This window comes from Lipophrys pholis, assembly GCF_963383615.2.
Source record: "Lipophrys pholis genome assembly, chromosome: 2".
In the NCBI taxonomy this organism is placed as follows: domain Eukaryota; kingdom Metazoa; phylum Chordata; class Actinopteri; order Blenniiformes; family Blenniidae; genus Lipophrys; species Lipophrys pholis.
The window spans coordinates 24,212,476-24,234,355 of NC_137636.1; the positions used below are offsets into that span (position 1 = coordinate 24,212,476).

A 21,880-nucleotide genomic window follows, 5' to 3' on the forward strand; every position below is an offset into this window, starting at 1 on the left:
TGGAGAAATAAAAACAGAATTTCAACTTGATTCTCAGAAGAAAATGGCAGAAATCCAATTGTATTCTGAGGAAATAAAAAGCACAATTCTGTCTTTAATCTTACTTGGATAAAAAAAATTTCAGAACTCAGGTGGAAAAAAGCCAGAATTCCCATTTTACTCTCCAGAGTTCTAGGGGGCAAAGGCAGAATTCCAAAATAATGAATAACATCAATAATGCATCACTGCACTTATCTTTTGGTTTTGGGTTGGAATTAGCAATGAACTGCTTGCTTGAAGAAAAAGGAACACTTAAATAACCTAAAGGATCACATTACTTTTATTTTGAAGCAAAAAGCATTGGCTCCATGACTATTTCCTGTAGTTGGTCCGCCCCTGCATACAGACCACCTGGGAAATGTAGTTTTAACTGAAGCTTCTGCCCACATGCTTCATTATGGCTGAAATATACCTTGTGTGATGATGTAAACTGTATATATCCTTCCAGCTCACGAGGTTACAGGAGGGGGAATAATCAAAATGGTTTTATTGTCAACAAAAAGGCGGTTTGAAATACATCACCACATACACAAACAAAAAATAAAATCACATTCATAAGTATACTTGTGCTTTCAATGCAATAAATACTCGTAGCATACACTATCTATACAATTCTGCCAGTGAAGCGCTTCAACAGTAAATACATACAGGAGGAATGTCAAACATTGGAGCAGACCAGGTCATTGGACTCAGCACTGTTTAGATCAAAGTTGGTTTTTGATTTCTTTTTGGCCATCTTTCCTTGCCTGGCCTCAGACTTGAGGTATCGTTCCTTGTTGTGGATGACTTGGATGTACTGGTCAGTGCTGCTGTTCTGCTGGTCGCTGCTGGAAGCCACGGAGGCCGAGTCCGACTCGGTCAGAGGGGTCTCCAGCTTTGCTCTGGCTTTAGGCTTCACGTAGGACTCCACGTGTCGGGTCCTGCCTGGGGACTGACTCTGTCCCGCTGGAGAATGGATGTGACGCTTGGCTCGCACGACGACAGGGTCAGCTGCTCTCCCACTCGCCTGGGACCGAGATTGCGGCCCGGTGTCACCCCAGTCCCTCTCTCCCTCGCCATCTTCCTCTTCGTCATCTTCTTGACCTCCATATCTTCCCCGAGCTGAGTGATCGTCTTTAGCTGAGGCCATGTGGCTTTCTACGCGGTCGCCGATGAAAAACTGTGTCGACTGGTGGAGGTCAGAGAGGGAATGGGGTCGGTGGGCTTTCGCCAGTGACACCCTCTTCCTCCCTCTCGCCTGACCTTCCTCCTCCTCCTCCTCCTCTTCGCTCAGATGCTGCTGTGACTGGTGGGAGCGGTGAGGGTGCGGCTGGTGGTGAGCGGGGCGCGCCGCGTAGCGTCTGATGTTGCGCGGGTACAGTTCCAGGATTTCTGCGGGCTCCTCCATGAGGTAATGGCGTGGGATCCGCGTGGCGGAGCGCAGCAACTTCTTCCTGGGCTCGTGCTCGTTGACGATCACGTATCGCGTGGTGTGACCACGCCGTCCCCCGTAACTCTGTGCCGTGATGATCCCAGCGGCCTCCAGGGGAAGGACGGATCGTATGGTCTTCCTGTACAATGGGTCAGAGTGGATGCTGTCAACACAGTGAGATGGGGGTTTGTATGCCATATGGTGGTAGGATTTGGATCTGCAGGCTCCACTGGGACCACCAAGAAACGGCGGAGGCCTGTTATGAAAGATGAAAATGAAAGCAGTTAGCTTCTGCTACTGTTGTTTTTCACGAGCTTCTCTGGTATATTAGGATTGCAGGCATTAATAATGAGAAATGTCTGCATCAACATACAACTTATGAGTCGGACAGAATGGAAGCAAACATTCATAGTGATTGGGAAGTGGGGGGAGAGATACATGGGGAAAAAATGAGAACTCTTTGTACCTCTGACCAAAAAATGGTCTAAATCAGGGGTGTCAAAGCTATGTACAGTCCAGTTTGATCACTATTGGCCTGAAATAGCAAATTAGAGCTTATTGAATTGTGCATGACAGTGCAAAAAAACAAATACGTCTTGACAAGGTTTCCATTGCTTTATCCAGAGAAAGGTGAGGGTAGGAAAAGACAAAATTCCTGCCTAAATGTCTGAGTTCTGAGAAAAAAACTCCTGTATTGCCAGTATTCTCATTTTGTTCTGTAGCATTCCGAGGAAAAAAGGCCTAACTCTTGTATCAACTAAAATACATTAGTAAAAAGTCCCACGTCATCTTCATAATCCTCATTTAATCAGAATTAGAAAAGAATCAATCAATCCAGTGTCCCTACTTTATTCTCAAACAACTAAGTAAACATTTTAAGAAAACCAAATCAGAAATGTGACTATACTGAAATTCTGAGGGGAAGAAATACAGAAGTCCAACTTTAATTTGAGTTATAAAATGTAGGGAATCGAGGAAAATAATTCAAGTCTCCAACTTTATCTTCAGAAATAAGAAGGGAAAAAAAGATCTGAGTTTCTAAAACATTCTGAATCCCCCGAGGATTAACTCGTAACAGTTATTTTATTTAAGTACAGATTTTTCTTTGTCAGTTGCAAAGTAATCCCAGCGAACATTTGCACCTTCCAAGTTTGACACCCCTGGTCTTAAACATGCCAACAAAACTGTATGATTCCCATACAGTCTGTATCCAGGAGGTTCAATTCAAACATTTCCATACCAGAAGCCATTCCAGTAACTTACAAGTAACCAGTTGTTTCCACAGAAAATAACTCTTTAAAAAAAAAAAAACCTGAAACAACATTTAGATTACTCTGCTTTGCTGACACACAGTTTGTTGTTGATACTGAGGCAAAACCTTTTTCTATTAGTTTACTCTTTGAAGCATTGAGGGTATATTCTCTTTTCAATGCTTAGCTTATGAACCATTGCTCATTTCAGCCTAATGCATTTGAATACATAGAACTATTTGAACAGGAAATACAGTGTATTTGCACTAATGAGTGTGCTCGTATTAAAATATAGTTTAGTCAGAAGTCTTGGTACGTTGCTATAATTAAGTAAAGGCTGCACTATTGACCTCATTTAAAGGTGAACAATACAAAGCGCTATAAAGTCACCATATAAGAAATAATCTATTCAAACGTATGAAAAAAATATGTTCATTCATAATTTGTTGACCAATGCAGACAAAAATGTGATAATCAGTTAGCCTAATATTGTAAGACCGTGTTTTAAAAATAATTTTTGGTTATACCTATCATCAAACATTCATGTGCTGTTATATTCCTCAATAGTCAATTAAGCTTCAAAACACACGTTACGGTTCAGTAGTATCATTAAATGTCGGTCTGATTTGCCCGGCTGATGTCACAGTGTGTGTGAGACCTGTTGGGGATGTGCTCCAGCCGGTGTTTTGGCAGGACGGTCACGGCTGGACTCCTCACAGAACCGGCCACGCTTCCTCTGCTCAGGTCGGGCCGGGACGCCGACTGGGCGATGGTACGGATGCTGTTTCCTCGGTGAACGGGGGACTGGAAGTTCGTGACGCTGCCGTTCCTGTGGGGCGACGGGCTGTGTGTGGACGTGTCCTGGCTGGTGACGTCGCTCTCCTGCTGGTCGGGTGTATTCTCGGCCGCGGCCTCGGGTGCTTGCAGCCTCGCTGTTGGAGGGACAAAGTCACAAGGTCAACACCCGGCATGAAATCATGGACAACAATGAGGAGGACAAATGAAACGTTACCTGCGGCCATCTGGAAGACTTTCTTCTTGTCATCTGTACGCTCCTAACACCCGTGAAGAAACAAATCCACCTTTAAATTTCTTAGGCGGGCCCTTCATTATTATTTAATTGCAGCCAATGTTAACTTCATTTAAATACAGTGTGTTTATAAACCACATTACAGCAAACTTGCCTTTGTTTAGATTGAGAGAGGCCCCCAGTGAGGACAAGTGTTGTACTTTTGAACAGTTAGTGAACAGAGAGCACTTATTAAGACTATTTTATGAACATACTTGTAAACAAAAACAAGCAGATGCTTCATTAGTTCCCTTCAAGAAAATGAATGTGCTTTGGGGCTGGTTTATTTGAAATGACAGTGAGTTTGAGTTTAGGGAAAACAAAAGATATATCAGGTATCAGGTATATATTCAAACAACACCTGCTTAGATTCGTTGAAAGAAACCTCAAAAAAAGAAGTGCAAAATAAATCGCTTTTTTTAGCACTTAAGATTTTCAGTCATGAATAAATATGAGCATTTTTAAACATTAACAAACCTGCACACATTTGCAAAATTCTCAGGGGGAGGGGGCGCCCTCTATTGTTTAGCCGCCACTGCCTGTAAGCCTTGTTTGAGAACCAATGCCTTAAATACTGATTTGAATAAATACTGACTTATAAATGGACAACAAAACTAATAAAATACTCATATTTAATTAAATACACGTTGAAAGTAAGTAACAACTAGTAACTATTCAACGCTCGGAAATGATATGACCTCCTTGTCCTGTCACCTGTTAGTGGATGAGGTCTTTTGGGCAGTGAACGTTTTGTTTTTAAAATAGATTGCGAGGCAGAAAAATATGCAACTGTATAGATTTGTGCATATCTGCTCAGGGTGAGCTCCTGTAGGGTGTAAGAATCTGCAACACAACACAACCTCAGAGGTCTCAAGAGTCCATAATTCCATACTAGAACTCACGGTCTGGAGCTGCATCCTCAGCTGGTTATTGGTGAATTTGAGGGATCTGGCGATGGCCTGGAGGTAGTATATCGACATGCTGAAACACACATCCGATACAGGAAGTCAAAATGGCCCAACGACAGGTGGATTATAGTGCTTGCGTCTGTGACGCGTGCGGCCTTACAACAGCAGCAGCAGCCCCGGCAGCACGACGACAGGGCTGGTGATGTAACTCATCACTTTGCTGAACCACAGCGGGAAGTCACTGGCCACGGTTTCAGAGATGATGTCGTAAATCTTCTCTTGGCCACTGAAAAAACCCCAAAACAACAACATTTAAACACACGCATTCATACACGTTCGTGCATTTAATTTCAGCAGGTTGGATTACTGAGACGGCGTGTTTACAGGTTTCAGTAGTAAAATCTGTCAGAATGATGCAGCTCATCCAGACTCCTCACGCCTCGCTTCTCCGGGCCGTTCAGAAAATATTGACGTTTTCATTTCCAAACTCGATAAACTCAATTCATCAACAGTACCTGAACCATGAAGTGTATAACAAAGATACAAACTAAGAAACACAAGTCGCAGACAATGAGGTAAACATGGTTATTACGTTCATACTCAAAGGGGATTTAAAATATAATTTAGAAGTAAAAAACTGTTTCTGTGGGTTTCTTTATCTTGTTTTTCTGAAGGCGTAGCATCAGATAATTGTGTCAAAATCATGTCAGAATCTGCATTTTTGTCTACATCGAACTGAAAGAGTTTAGCCTCTGATTTGTGTGGAAGGTAAAAAAAGACTGTAAGCAAGGAGCTCCATTGAAAGAAAATCCTAAAGCTGAATTTATAGAATAATAACTACATCTATGAGGTACAATGAAGCTCTACTGAAACTTTAAAGTGATCACTATTAACTTCTAAATCACTATAAAAATTTAAAAGGATTGTAAGTATACATATTATTTGCAGGGTCTGCTAATTTACACATTTTTGTTAATTTGATTTCGGATTTGTAGTCAGTGATTATAAAAAGTATGACATGTCTGTGTGACCTGGACTTTAATTCGCACATTTAGAACAGAGCGCATGATGTGTTGTAGTGATCTGAGCTAGTTGCTCTACCATAACTGCTACTGATCCTTGACTTCAAAAAAAAGGAAGAGGTTTCCTTGTCAAGACGTTTTAAAGCAGTCTAAAACGGGTTTACCTGAACGGTCCACAGTGCTGTGACGGTCGATATCTCACGATGGCAAAGATGGTGGGCAGCATACACAGAAAGAGCATGAAAAGCAGCATAGCCAGGTAGAAATTGTTTGATCTGAAACAGCAGAGCACAGATAATGTAGATGTTAAAACTGCATTAATATACAAGTTCATGCTTTAAACAATGTAAGGTACCATGCTTCGTCCAAGTCATATACAATTTATAGAATGTAAATTAAAACCTCAACTTGTAAACCTACGAAGCCAAAAAACAAATTTGTCAAACTCAGGGGGACAAATACAGGCAAGTTTGACTTCTAATGGGCCGAAAATATATACTGACAAAAATCAATTAACAATTAAATGAAGTTGACTCCAAGTTTTAGTGCAAGTACATTCTGAAAAAGTTAGCATTTATTGCAGTTTTCACAATTTCTACCAGTAACAGATGGAATTGAATGAGTACTCTTTGCAGTTCTCTTCATTTTTATTAAAACCTGTTAGAATAAGAACAAGATAATCTTTATTGTCGTTGTAACACAGGTACAACGAAATTCTTTTTGGCAGTTGATGCGAAAAGCGCACCAACCCACCGAGGCAGCCAGCGTCGCAGCGCCGCTTGTCACCTCTCATGCCGCGTGATTTCTGCACCGTTCAACATGCACGTTTCCTCAAACTCATCCTCACATCTTCCAACAATCGTTTCTACATTTCGATTACAACTGTGGGACACTCAGCAGTTACTTTTCGATTTCTACATTTCAACACTATTGGAGCTCAACCTGCACAAATGTGATATTCTGGTGGGCCGGGCTTTGGCTTCAAGTTGCATGTTTGACATCCCTGCCATAGATGAAATAGAAAAAATATTGCATTTTCTCTTCTGATAATAGTTTTTGCGCTAAAATCACAAGCATCCAATAGAAAACGACTTAACTAGATTCATTGAACTGTTTAGAAAGTGTACATAACAGACTTTTCTATATTTATTAATCCAGAAGGCCAGTAGTTATGAATGTCAGTGAGTATGACCGTGTGTGTTTTCCCTGTAATAGAATAATGACCTATTCAGGTATATACTACCCTTCAGTAAAGCGACAGATGATGAGTGGATGATTTCATTATCCTTGTCCAGTGAAGTCTTACTGTGAAATTGTCACGTTTTCTTTCCTTTTGCTGATTCAGCCTGACTTTTCTACATTGAACTAGTATTTTCCATGAAATAAATCACCTTAGTTTTAACATGTGACCGTTTGTAGCTTCTATTCTGATTAAATCATTGTTTTCATTGTTTATTTGTACTGTCAATTTGAATACTTTTAATACCTTTATGGATTTGTTGTTGTGCCCCAGCTTACAGAGTAACAATATGAAATATTGATCTCTGGAAAAAGGTCTCTCATTGACCTTTTTGCACGTGCACCATGAAGATCAGTGTGTGGTCTTTATGTATATAGTGTCTCTGACTCTACTAACATTAGTTTCCAGGTTTGCACTCAGTCAGTAGTTACTCAGGTGTTCATTTTATTAAGAGTTACTCAAGTGTCACAGTGAAATGTTTCATGTCTAACAACACAGTAGTAAAGAAAGAGGTTAAATAACACCTGGGTGAGGAGTTGAATTTATAGGCTCCATATTTCAAAGTCGAAGCTCCTGCATTCTGTCTTTAAGGTGGATCAGAGCTGCAGTGTCTGCTTTGTTCTTTAACACGAAAAGTTCTTCCCTTTTTGTTCTAATTAAACTGCTGCTGGACACAAGGAGACATTTCTCCTGAGCCAAGATGTTTCTCACTTCTGTTTTACATCCAAAGCAAACAATATAGACCTTTAACAAAGAAACACAGTGGATTTAATGTTTCAATTATACCAAGCACACAGTGTAAATCCTGCACTGCAAGTACATTTATTTAACTTGTCTAAGTTCAAGTATGACGTGGTAAAAGTCAATTATTAGCTTTTTTTTTTTTTTGCTTTTTTTTTTTTTTTTTTTTTTTTTTTAAGATGTCACCTTTCAAATATAAATGAACTTGAGAAATATTGGACAATTTCACGGGTTCAACCGTCTCTTTATAAGATTTGTCACCATTAGGAGTAAATTTTATATATATATATATATAAAAACTGTGTCTATCCGCATTCTGATATAATTAACATGCTAATATAAATTACAGGCAATTCTTGGACAACTCAACCATTGCTTTAAAGGCGCTTTCCTCATGAAAACATATTCATGAATGAAGTTCCTCTGACTGGTCTACCTTAATGGTGAAGAGACAAAAGTCCACCTACGAAAACATTGTCTGCATTTTTCTCGTTCAAGTGTACAGGTGCTCTGTAATTATGAGTCAGGGGTGTAAAAAAGGAGGCTTACTTATTGCTCCATTAACAACATGTCGCTATCAAACCCACTCTCCCCCAGCAGAACTGAATTTAATGGCTGTCACATGAAATGTCCTCTCGGTTGAATAGTGCTCTGTGTGTGTGTGTGTGTGTGTGTGTGTGTGTGTGTGTGTGTGTGTGTGTGTGTGTGTGTGTGTGTGTGTGTGTGTGTATGTGTGTGTGTGTGTGTGTGTGTGTGTGTGTGTGTGTGTGTGTGTGTGTGTGTGTGTGTGTGTGTGTGGCTGCTTGAATTTTCCACCACATCTGGGAGTGACTGATAAGGACTGAAAGAGGCGATCACAGCCGTGTTACATAAATCAGAGCTGGCTGAGCGCCTCGGGCTCATGTATATGCATGTATGTAAGTAAGATGCATGTACTTCTCTGTGGAACTACACATCGCAGCCGAGCTTGGAAAGGGGCTGGGAAACACAGCCAGTAAGAAACTGCTGCTGATGTGTAATAATGCAGTATAACCTTTATCAAATAGAGAATCACATGTATTAGAGAGGGCAGAGCACAAATTGTGAGAAACTGTACACATACAAACATGAGCTTCTACATATGGAGGGGAGAAAATGAGTGTGAACCCTTTGAAAGGTCAGTTTGTGCTGAAAGTACAAAATAAACAACAATAATACCATAATAGCGACTCTAATATTTTACTCTTCTAGTTGTGTCTTTAAATTTGCTCTTTATATCGAGGTTTTTAAATATGTAGAATACGTGTCTATATTTTTGCAAAACCAAACAATTACTACAGAAAATTAGAAGAATCTCAACATGAAGCCATTTTTATTTCTAAATTCTGGTGCAAAATACAATGAAATGTCCATAAAAACGTCTCCGAAAGCTGTTGCATTATGCATATTTTTATATTTTATTATCATTTTTATAAACTCACCCTGACAGCATGGCTGTGAGGCGACTACTTGTCTACTCACACTGATTTCAGGGTCTCAGTGTTGTTGCATTTGCTCCACTGAAATATATATATTTTTTTTTTGTATGGGATTGTATTTTGTTTTATACCATTGTTTTCACATGGTCAGAATGATTGAATAATAAATATAAGAAAAAAACACAAACAAACAAACTGTAATGATTTGTCAGATAAGTATCATCGGAGCGAAGTGGCTCAGTACTACAAATATGTAATTCATGCAATTGAAAAATAGAAAGATTTGAACTTTTCTTTGGCCACTGTACAAGAAAAGATTTGCACATTTTATCACGACTTTGGGTATAATGTCCACCTTTCTATTTTGGGGCGAACAAAACAATGATCAGAATTATTGTAACTATTGTGATTTCCTGATGTAGAATCACAAGAGCGTTTAGGTGAATCCTGCTGACAGGTCCCACCTCTGCCAGCAAATCACAGGACTACAAACACACCTTACACTTGTTTTTAGTCACTCATTAACCCAAAACATGTGACTTTGGGGAAAAACTAAAGAAAAAACATGCATGCACAGACGAATCCACGGAGAATCTCATCAGATCATCTCAGTGTGGGCCAAGGGTTCTGACCACCTTTAAAAAAAAAAAAAAAAAGATTAATATCAATGGGTCAACATTTCTCCCCTTGTGATTATCCAAATGTGGGACAACTCTGAATGAGCCTGCTCAGCCGTGACCTCTTCACGCTGCTCTTTTATTGATCATTTATTGTCCTTGACTGTCTGTCCAAACAATGTAAATGTGGTGGTGACATAAGCTTTCCTTGTTATTGTTACAGTGCCACACCTGCACAGTTTGAGGATTAACTTGGGCACTGGGTGCTGTGTAAACATCATATGGAGGTTATTTGAGTTTAGCAGGCAGTAAAAGTAAAAGAAAAAAAACTGAAATACCCGTGTGTGTATGTAGTGGCTTGTGGATGCATGTTTAGTCTTATAGTTCTTCTTTCTTTGGAGGATCTGAGAACTGGAAACACAACAGAAATAGGGCTCCAAGTACATTTTTGTGGTTCATAATATACCATGGTGTTCATGTATTTGGGGATTAAGTTTTTGGTGAAATTAAATCAAAGTCAGAGTTAAACCTTTAGTCGTGATGGACGGGTTTAATGAAATAGATCAATGAGAAAACAAAAATACTGGTGTGTGTGTGTGTGTGTGTGTGTGTGTGTGTGTCTGTGTGTCTGTGTGTCTGTGTGTCTGTGTGTCTGTGTGTGTGTGTGTGTGTGTGTGTGTGTGTGTGTGTGTGTGTGAGAGAGAGAGAGACCTGGAGGCTCTGAAGACCTGCTGATGGGGAACATTACAGGTGAGCACGGCCCAGCTCCTCAGGTACATCAATCCGATCAGCTTCAGCACGTTGAAGGCGGGAAGACATGGAGAGAAAAATGCTCCCATCCTGGCGGCGGAGGAAACAGAGAAACGTCTGTATCACACAAACACACACACACACACACACACACACACACACACACACACACACACACACACACACACACACACACCCATCCAACCACCGGGGTCACGCCTCATAAAAAAAGCATTCACTGGGTCCTGGTTTCACTTCATTATGTTTATTGCTGCAAGGCAACGGGTTGGAAATTGGTTGAGAAAATACTGTGAAGCCAGCCACAGAGGTGGAATAGAGAGACTCCAAAAGGCCACAGTCCTTTAAAACGGGGTCCTGGAGACCAGACAGACCATTAGCACAGGATCAGGTCCGGTGGTATTTAAAAAAAAAAAAAAAAAAAAAAGTTTGTCAGACTTACCAGATCATTCCTTGGTTATATATGAGATGCAAGACATTCTCCGCTATTTTGAATTCTCCATATTCAGGCTGAAAAATACAGAAAAATACATAAAAAAACATGACTTTTTTTTCCCCCCTTGTTCTGTTTGGGAGCTGAGGCAAACAGTGTCGGAACAGTTTTTTCTCTGGTAACAGGAAGAGAGCTGGAATCTCTCCCTGTTGCTGCCTTGAAAATGGCTACCACAACAAAGAAAAAGGGTCTAAAGGTTGTTATGGCACTATTTTGCCAGTCCGACATAAATTAAAATGAGTTTACCAGATGAATGGCTTAACTCACTTCATTTTTCATTAGTTACAATGCATTGGATGATCACTCTATGATATCATTGTGTTGAAAACATTAGAATGTCTTGAGGAGCATTTATAACAGATAGAAAGCAGATTGAACTAACATGTTAGTCTCTGACACATCTACTCTCCTGTGGATTCAGCCGCAACCAGATTAACAGGGTTACAACACAGAGCAACTTACAAACTTGCTTTCTAAATCCCAACAGCAGCAGTCGCTCAGGTAGCGAACCACCAGGCCTCTGATGAAGTCGATCAGCAGGATGCTGGCCACGGTGAAGATCATGTCAATGATGGACAGCTTCAGCATCTCCTGGACAAACACACACACCCAGGCGTCAAATCCATTTAGGGTGCTCATTTTCATTGTGATGGGCTCTTATCTGAAGAGTTAATGGAATTACATGAATTAATCAAATGAAGAGGGATCTATACAGTAAATAAGTACTGAAGTCAATGACTTGCATTTCACTTAATTTTGGGATATACCAGTTCATACTGGAGCTGTGTTTAGTTTCACTTCTTTTTAATCAATAACTGTGATAAAGTATTCATTTTCAGCATCTCTGAAATAATATGTAGGTCATGCGTGGTTGCTTTCAAGGTACTTTTTTGATGGTGCACTGAATAAAAACAGTAATGTAAAAGTATCAAGTCTAAATTTAGCCATTGTTCTTTGTCTATATTTGTCTATACTGATATATTGATTCATACTGTAATATCATTTTTTTTAAACCATTTTCTTTAGAGCTCCTTCCGCTGAATGAAACGCAGGACAAAATCTACAAAACTACAACAAGTGCTTGAGTCAGAGGTGGAAACCTGTCCGACGTAGGTCTCCCAGCACGGATCCTGCTGAGATCGGGTGTTCTTCTCAAACAGAGCCGTCTGGTTGGAGACCAAGCTGGAGCTGCTGCTGCTCCTGCTGCTGCCGCCACCGCTGCTGCTGTTGGTGGTGGCGTCCAGCACGGTGGTGATGGTGGCCATGGTGCTGTTGTGATGCCCGGACATAGAGATCTCCGACACCAGAGTGGAGAGGCTGTCCACCTCGGGCTGAGAGATGGTGGCCAGGAAGGAGCTGGAGTCAGTCCAGTTTGCTGGACTCGCTGGGACCTGGAGGAGATCAACACTACAGTCCAGCCATATCGGTGCTTTGTGATACCAGTTCAATGGATTATTTAACTAGTCTCACTCAAAAAAAAGGGGGTAACTGAGACTTTTGCTCCAACCTCACCTGCTGGAACGTCTTTGAATTGATATGTAAGGTGCAACATACAGTCACGTAATCTATATATGCCACACTTTCATGCCAAGAAGTCATTTTTGCTTGAATTCCAATATACAATACAGATGTGTTTCTATTCTGGGAGTTAAGCAATGATGAACTTAAATGTAGTAGCCTAGAAAGCTGTAAAATACCGAATGATTAAGGGTTACAGTTCAGACTCATGATGAGAGAAAGAGATTATCATTATTAATATTATTGGGTTTTTTTTTCTTGTTTTGTTGCTTTGGGTTTTTTGTTGCACATACATTAGGTTATTCCATAGAATTCAGAAGCCACTGGCTTCAGCCCATTCCTTTTCTTCGTCATTTAAAATGAACAGTATTTGTTGGTGTTTGGGTGTACTGTGTTGAAATATGACCACAAATAAACCATTAATATTTTCCACCTGCTATCTCTATCCAAAACTAACAATCCAGCAATAATATCTACATAAGTATCATATTTAAGTGGCCCAAGTCTTGATGCAGTTTATCATTTATAGTTTCTACACTGTTTAGTGAATGCTCCGTGTCTTCATGTGTGTCAACCTGGAAATGGGAGTAGTCAGAAGCATTGCAATGTGAAGGCAACGAAAGACCACATCCGTTGGCGCAGGCTCTTCAAAGTGTTGGAAGAATTGCTTATGCGATGCTGTTGCTTATTAAAGATGATGTGTTTTGTTTCGGCACCGTGTAGTCAGGTCTCTCTCACCAGTATCTAAGAAAACCTGGTCCAAGCCAAACTAACAGGATAACAGGATTTTCACAGACGAGGCAGAATCAGAGAAAATTAGGAAGGATTCAGAACTTCATGACACTTATCTTTGCCTGCACGGAGACTCAATTGTTGTCACTCCTCAGAAATAACTCTTCAGACAACTGCAACACAGCACTCAGATGAGGTTGTATTTGTGACTTGTCTCCTTGATGCAAGATTTTACTAAATGCTTTTTAAATCTTTTTCAATTGCTCTCAGTCTGATTTCTCTGAACGTCGTCTCCTTGAGGTTTTACTTTAGGAATCTTCCTGACACGGAGGCATCAAATACCGTCACAGATTACTCCCAGTAATGCAACAGAATGTCAAATAAGTGGATCCATGTGTAATTATGCTGGTAGCATTAATACCATTGTTTTCCTTTATGAGGACAGAATGAATCAGGATCTGACCAAAAATTATGTTGCATAGTTTTTTTTCTCTTCAGTCAGACAGGACAGCTATAATCACACAGGAGCAGTGTATTTGTTACTGAATTGTCACTTTCATTTCAACTTGGCAGGTTTGTTCTGATTATGATCATTTTCTTTGGTGACACCACCAGATGGCAGTGTAAGTATCCAGATTTGTATACAAGTTCCAGTTAGTATGGGTCCAGATAATCAAAAAATGTGATGTCCACTTATGTGGATGCCAGGTTGTAGGAAGATACTGAATCATCTCCACATTTCACCGGGGAGCCGTAAGCTCTGCCTGCTCTGATGCTGTCAACTCCAGAGAGTTTCAAGAAAGAAACTGAGCGATCGTTCTATAAAAGTGTAAAAGATTAACACAAAGTTTCAGCTTGTTTGGTTCAAAATGTTGGAATGATAGAGCTGCACGTCGCTGACTCTTCACTCACCGCAGAGCTCATACTGTTGACTTTGTCGAGCAGGGCAATGATGAGGCTGTACAGGTTCCCCAGGTACAAAACTAACACTCTGGAAAACAAAAAACACACAGTTAACGTGCGGCGGTACCGGCAGCTGCAGCCGGGGTGTGCTCAGAGTACCTGGCCAGCTGGAATCGAAGGGATGTGCGTGGGTGGTACATCTCCAGCTGAGCCACCAGCTCGAAGGCAGACGGAGCGATCATGGTGATGAGAGAAACCACCACACTCACCTGGACGACCAACAGCCAAGAGAAACACTAGTACAGGTTAACTGTATTGACAACAGAAAGTTTGAACTATCGGTATTACGAGACTCATTAAAAACATGATGTATAGACAGTCAACCTATTAAAGAGACGACAGAACGCTGAAAGAAACGAAGCTTCCGCTGATGCTCAGCGGTTGTCTTCAACAATCAGCCCGTTGCTTTGATGGGCTCCTTTGAACTGTATCACATGTTGGATAATCTAATCGCACTAACGAGGATGAAGACGACGTCAGCCCTGCTCCTCTACCTCGTTCTTCTCCCACAGCGTCAGCTCCGGCTTCTCCTGCTCCAGCTTCTGAGAGCGGTCCACCACAAAGTAGATGATGTAGATGCTGCCGGCGAGCGACAGCAGCACCAGGATGTTGGCCAAGATACGCAGACTGATGAGAACCGCCCTGAAGAAAGAGAAGCCGTCCTCATCAAATGATCAATGACGGTCTCCTGATACAGTATCAGTGTTTCTCATGTTGCGGCGTTTAAAGATGGATATATATATATATATATATTTGCAGATGTGCTCACTCTCATCCCTTGTGCAACTTGTGTTTTAAAAGCCAGAAAGAAACCACACAAAATAACGTGAACAATCTGAAAACAAGTTTTTTTGAATCGAGCAGGAAAACAGGAAATGTACTGCAGTGAGATCTGATGTAATCCAGTTTTATCCATCTTCATTATGGGCCAATAGCAGGGGGTGTCAAACACGTTTCAGTTCAGGGGCCACAAACAATTTCATCTTGAGTCGGCAGGACCAGTAAAATATTGCCATAATAACCTTTAATTCACACTTTAAAGGTTTCTTGGTTGTGGTGCAGAGTGTATGTGATGAAAATGTCTATATTTCCACAAAACCAATTAATCATTACTGAAAATGACTCCAATCTCAATATAAATCTAAATTTTAGTGACACCTTTCGGTGTAAAATACAGTGGAGGGTCAACAAAACGTCTCGTATTGAGGTTGCATTATGGGAGATTTTACAAGCTCACCTTGACAGCATGGCTTTGGGGATAGTATCTCACAGTAAGGGAGCTATTTTTCATGGTCGCATCACCGATATCTCAGCTCGGGTCTCGGTGTTGTGTTGCTCCTTGTTAAAATTTGAAATTTGTTAAAAAAAATGTTTACATTTTTATTAACATTTTTACAGTTTGCTCGGTGGTTTGGCTGGATTGGATCCTCTTAGTAACGGGCTTTATGTTTGACAGTCCTGCTCTTAAAATAACCTAATCTTCCTTCAAGACCAACATCAAAATTAAAACTTATTTAATACCTGACTTCTACATATGAATTTATTTTATTATATATAGTTTTGTTCTTGCAGATTTTCATATGCTAGTCATTTCATTACTATTTTTTTGGTATTTTCATTCACTTATTCATCTGAATCTCAAAAATCATCTTATATGTATTTCAATCAAGTGTAATTGCACTAAGTTTTAATAAAGATTTTTTTTTTTTAAATACTCAATGAGCCTTATCTTGTATCCAGTGTCTATTTTGCTATATTTCTTTAGTTGATATGACCAGCAAGAAAGGTGCTTTACAAAGGTTGAATGAAAATGAAACTTGTCATATTTTACATTGAGGAAATACACATCAAGTCTGGGAGAAAACACTGGAAAAAAAACCCAATAAATAAAAACAACAGGACATATCGAGAGCAGACACGTACAGACTTGTATCTTTCTTCTTTTCCTGTTCTTCCACGATGGCTTCCTGTGCAGAGGGAAAACACGAGACGAGATTATCGGTCAGTTATTTGAATAAAAACGTTCAGATTTTGACAAATGATAGAAATGATAGAAATATGTTCCCCCCTCTATCATGCTTGAGTGTCTTGCAGCTACATTATAATGCTGTACCAGCCAACAGAGTATGATTTATGCCCTTGACAGCCTCCTAATTCAATAACAGAAGTGCCACACTGGCAATCAGAGAAACCATTTATTACATTTATGGCTAATAACCAATTCCCGTTTCAACTACAGTTTTGGTGATTTGATTTGCTGGCTGCTTATTTTTAAAAGGTTTTACAGTCACTATCAATTAACGATTGTATTAGATTAAAAATCCTGGCAATAAAATGTACAAACATACATTTAGTGTTTAATTGAAGTTTTTGCTCTTGTCAAAACAACATACTTTTGGAATCATACGTGAAATTGAGCTCTGCAGCTACTAGAGGCAGAGCTTGAGATCAGCTGCGAGCCAGAGTTGGTTGTGTGTGTAGTTTATTGTGCGTCTCTGACCCTGATGTTGTTGACGATGGCGGCTCCTTTGCTCTCTGCAGCCTCCGGGTTTCCGATCAGGTAATCCCAGGCACAGAAAACCCTCCAGCAGAAGGTGAAGTTCTCGTCAGAAGCACTGGCCAGGCTGAGGCGGGAGTTCTTAGCCATTCTGCAGGAGGGCACATGATGAAATTTGACAATGTAGTATAAGACAAAGCTTGTTCATCTTGAATTTGGGAATGTATATTTTTTTTCGTATTTGGGTCTATCACCACACTTTCTCGTGAATATACTTGCACGGCGTGATAAAGTTACGTCGCTGCGGTGCTCGTGGTTCATGGTGAAAATGTGAAGCGACTTCAAAGTTGCACTGAGCTGCTTTAGGGATCATTTTCAAACAAAGCGTTTGCAGCTGTTCTGTCGATATCAGCAGCAAAAAAGAAGAGAAATTCAGCGTCGCTCGGCGCAACGCTTTCGCTTCTTCATATTTTTATTAACACAGTAAAAAGTTAACAGGTTACAGGTTTCCAATGTAAGCCCAGCAGGCCAGTAGCTGCCTGTCTTATAACACTGAAATCCTTTTTTTTTTTAAAAGATATTCTTGTGTAATTTGTTCATTTTAACAGGATAATTGAGTCCTATTGACATCAGGCTTCTAATGTTTCTACTTTATGAACACCTTATTGTTTTCACTCATGTCTGGAAAGATTGTTAAGAAAAACAATAAAACGAAAAAACAAAGCATGATTACTTTCGTAACAGAATGATGAAACTGTAAGCGAAGACGGCCATCCCAACCAGGAAGTAGGCAAGAGGTAACCGGTATCCCGCACTGCCGATTTTCCTCACTCTGCCATAGTAACCGTAGAACAACACCGAGTACTGTAGGTAGCCCTGTGGATGGTCGAGCACAATACATGTTCACTTTAATCACAAAGATGCAATAGAAATACAAAGTTTACCCAGGGAAAGGCTTGAAATCTAGAATTGTCCTTTTACCTAACCATGTACTCAGTTAAGCTCATTATTCTGAATATATGAGTGTGTTTATTGCCATATAAGCCACGATACAGTGGGCTGTGAGGAATCAAGATATGTGCGTTAAATAGCAAGAAAGTTGATTTAAAAGCAGCTGTGGAGACCCAAACTGCACATTAACTGGCCAGACATAACATTATGAGGTTTCTTTGTATTTTTACTCTGACATATGACCACTTGACCTGATTTAACTGCTGAGAGATTTCCATGTCTGCACGCGATCCACATCATTTATCAGATCAGACCCCTGTCTGATGGTAATCGGTGCTTTCAGTTCTGAACGGTGGTCAGTCTGGTCAACCTGGCCTCCAAAAGTAGCTTCTGTGGCCGTGTGAGCCACGACAGCTTGTCTTATCCGTTGGATTAGACATTTTTGTTTCCATGTGCATTGTTAAATGAACCTTTGCTCATTGATTTTCTTTTCTTGGTACTAAGACACTAACCACCACAGACTGGGAACAACCCAGAAGACCTGCAGTTTTTGAGGCTTAAGTCCTTGACACACATCAAATGTTGCGCCGCTGCCAAATTACCATGAAGTCAGTGTTATTTACTTCATCCATCAATAATCATAGTCTTATATCTGATTGGTTCAATCGAAAAGTCATCGTTTCCAGGAAGTGCAGAGTCAGCGTTTTACTTGAAACAACAATGATCTCTCCATTCAAGTAAATGCCCTTCATGTTAAAGGACTAATAAAGGTATGATATTCGGGACAAAGCCTATAACTGATAATTGCCCTTATGTGAAATGTCCTGTCGCTATGGGGATCTTAGAATGATGTCTGTTGCAGCCTCGAGCTTTAATCCAACTCTACACCTATGTAACGAGTGAAGAAGGAGAAGATTAAATTGCCCCTGCAGCCGAGGTCAAGGTGGCAATAAAGTAATGTTCAAATAATGGTCCATTGTATCTCTAAGTAATGTGCTATTGACAGAACAGTAAAAGGAAAAAGAGGCTTACCCCAAGAGACCAGATGGTGTCCAAGTCCTGGGCTGAAGCCAGATGCTCTTTGGGGATAGTTTTACTCCTCGTTGTTCCAAACGGAGCTCCTGCCAGCAGCTGCGGTGCACAAAAAAAAAAAACGCTCAATGCACTGTAATGGGAATACGTTAAATAAATTTGCTGTACATTCCCTTTGATTAAATTTTCACGTGGTTTGATTCAATTCAAAGCCGAAGCACAGGTCAATTTTAAGTCCTTAAACACAACTTTTCTTAATTTGCACCAACAAGTCAGAGTATTAACACCCGGAGCCTGTGGTGCATGACGTGCAATGTAATCAAAAGATTAAATGAATGAGCACGGTTTAGGTTTAGTTTTGTACCCTAAATAAAAAAAAAAGAGGAATAAGAAGAAATATGACAGAGTGGCGATAAAAAGTGTTATCGGATCCTACCATTGCATCTGCGGTCAAATAATTCACAGCGGGACTGAAACACAGGCATAAAATCTGACAGATCATCCATGATGTTTGATGGTGGATGATATGACTCACTAAGCAGAGGCGAGATGAAGAAGGGACGTGTGAGAGGAGGAGACCGGGGAAGGTTAGTTCTAACAAACCATGGAGGGAGGAAATAAATGGAATTGTAAGATCAGGGCAGAGGGGATGATGGGATAAGTCACGTCTGGGGAAATTGCTTGTGTCTGCGTGTCAGTGACGGACATAAATCCTCCAGTTTTTCTTTTTCTTTTTTTCCACTGTACTTGTCTACAATTTGCATTTTTTTTGGGGTTTGTAAATGTTTCTAGGATCTGTACTGATCAACACAGGCACAAAGGACTGACATGTGAGACATTAAAAAAAAACAAAAACAATATGACTGAAATATGACCAAATTTTGTAATTTCTCTTTGCTCGACTTCTGTCGTGCTCAATTCAGCTGTCGTTTACTAGAACCATGGTTTTTTTTAAACATGCTTGTGAAAGTAACAATGAAAGCAATGATCGGCAAATCACAAACGTCGTAATGGCTGACCTCCGGCAGGACGATGAAGGCTCCAGTCATGATGGTGAGGACGATGTTGATTCCAAATAACCAGCGGAGGAAGATGAAGTAGGAGGCAACGCCCGAGCCAAAGTGACCTGAGGAGGACGGAAAAAAACCAGAGAGCGGCTCTTTCGCATCTGTCAAGCTATTCTAACGTCTCTTATCAAACAACGACGTCAATCATCCACAGGACTGCTGGAAGACGACGGCTCCAGAGAGCGAAATGAAGTTTGATGAGTTAAGATTCTGAAAGAATGATTAGTTTTGTTTTGGCCAAATAATTTCACAAAATAAAACACTTCAAATAACAAAAAGGTGAAAAGCTTACAGTATTTCTGCCTATTATGTTTTGGCCAATCTGTTTTGATGGTAAGAGAAAAATAAATGTTTTTTAAATTTCCTCCCAAGAAGAAGCGTCGATAAAGGAGAAAAGAGCAGACAAAATCTCTGAACACTCTTCATCAATAATTGTTCATGTGCATCTTATCAATCAATCAATCGACTTTATTTGTATAGCACTTTTTTATACAATTAAAGTAATGCAAAGTGCTTAACATGATTTAAAAGCAGTGCAAAGATACAGTAGATAAAGTGAACACGCATGTGCACAAACACACACACATGCAGACATGCCTAGTTGTATGGAGACATGGCATCTTAGTGGAATGTTTTTAAATCAGAGACCTTTTTGGTGTTTCAAGCAGCATTGCAAATGTTTAATGGTCACGTTTAATAAAGACATACAGTATTACAATTGTGTGTTGTGTATTATGTTAATCACATTGTGTTGAACTTTGATGAAGAGGAGATAACATATGACAATACATGCCTAACAAAACGTTTTCTTTAGTTTTGCTGGAGATGCTGACAGTATGACTGATAGTGTTCATCATGAAACATAAGAACAATCAATCACAGACGGAAACGGCGTACATTTGGTGATTTGGAAAAAACTCACTTTCGATCTTCTTGATCCGAACTTCCCAGGGAACGAAGAGAACCACAACGTTGTACAGCACTCTGGAAAGTTTTTTCAGCAGCTGCAGAAAAGGATTTTCCGTTTTTTTTTCCTCATTAAAAATGAGAAATATTGTCAAAAAGTGCAACGTTATGGCTGTGATTGTCCTCAGAGCTAAAATGCATAGAAATAGTCACAAAACAAAAAGTAAATGAGGCGCCGTCATTCATGAGAAATGCTGAAAAACTAGGGGATAAAAATTGAATTTGCTAATTATAAATGTCTATAGCTACAGATTCAATAAATCGATTAAATAGATTTTTTGCCCAGCCCTACTTTTGTGCACGAAATTTGGCAATAAAATGTCACTGGAGCAATTTGAATAATAATTTGCAAGTTTTTTGGGCATTTCTGAGGGCACACAAAATTTACCAAAAGTTTGCATTTTCACTTGAAAATGTCACATAATCAGGACCCTAATAAGTATTACCAAGAACTCCATGTCCTACAAGAGAAACCTGGCTAGGTTAACTTCCTAACTTCCATAATTGAATGACAGATGTCAACACAAAATCTTCCAATTATTTGTTCATATTCTTAAAGTTCCATGAAAAAATGCTCCATACTGAACATTTAGATTGCCAGAGAAAGGAGAGTCTCAATGACATTGCCTTCTACATGCAAATTGTCTTCAAAAAAATTTGTCATTTGTCTAATTGTGAGGCGATACGAAGCGACCCCGCAGCTCTTCACAGAACTGAGTTGGTGATTATCAATCAAGATGAGGTCGGCTCAGTGATTCTGATTTTCAATTAAGTGGGAGCCAAACAGAAGAATTAATAACTCATCATCAGGCGGCTCACTAAAAGTCAATTTATTCTAATGGGGCCTGAGCTGCCTGAACACTTTAATTAAACAGAGCTATAACAACAGACCATAAATTCAGCCGTGCTGTTGCGCTACTGCTGCATAGCTATTCCCACACCGGCCATCCTCCTCACTGTGAATGTGAGAAACACAAAATGCACATGTCTGTTGCACTGCATGTAAGACTATGGCTCTACGACGTCAGGTTACACAGTAGAATAGAAATCCAGCATGTTTTATTACTCCGGCTCTGGTGATCAAGCCACTGCAGTGCAGTGAAATAACAGAGAGGCTCCTCTCAGCGTACACCTATCTT

The 21,880-nt window shown here is 40.1% G+C and overlaps 1 protein-coding gene across 1 annotated transcript in view; it reads right to left on the reverse strand.

Annotated features, from left to right (window-relative positions):
- Positions 1-697: 697 nt before the first annotated feature.
- Positions 698-21,880, reverse strand: part of tmc3 (transmembrane channel like 3) — a gene marked incomplete at both ends in the record, with an annotated part of 29,410 nt that continues 8,227 nt past the window's right edge. The window contains 19 exons of the mRNA XM_080458830.1: positions 698-1,589; positions 3,359-3,632; positions 3,713-3,755; positions 4,672-4,750; positions 4,838-4,963; positions 5,864-5,974; positions 10,466-10,594; positions 10,965-11,032; positions 11,478-11,606; positions 12,116-12,406; positions 14,178-14,256; positions 14,328-14,437; positions 14,723-14,870; positions 16,152-16,195; positions 16,729-16,876; positions 17,459-17,601; positions 18,709-18,807; positions 19,728-19,834; positions 20,698-20,779. Coding sequence (XP_080314956.1) covers positions 698-1,589; positions 3,359-3,632; positions 3,713-3,755; positions 4,672-4,750; positions 4,838-4,963; positions 5,864-5,974; positions 10,466-10,594; positions 10,965-11,032; positions 11,478-11,606; positions 12,116-12,406; positions 14,178-14,256; positions 14,328-14,437; positions 14,723-14,870; positions 16,152-16,195; positions 16,729-16,876; positions 17,459-17,601; positions 18,709-18,807; positions 19,728-19,834; positions 20,698-20,779 — 3,102 coding nt within the window. The remainder of the gene's footprint in view (positions 1,590-3,358; positions 3,633-3,712; positions 3,756-4,671; positions 4,751-4,837; positions 4,964-5,863; positions 5,975-10,465; positions 10,595-10,964; positions 11,033-11,477; positions 11,607-12,115; positions 12,407-14,177; positions 14,257-14,327; positions 14,438-14,722; positions 14,871-16,151; positions 16,196-16,728; positions 16,877-17,458; positions 17,602-18,708; positions 18,808-19,727; positions 19,835-20,697; positions 20,780-21,880) is intronic.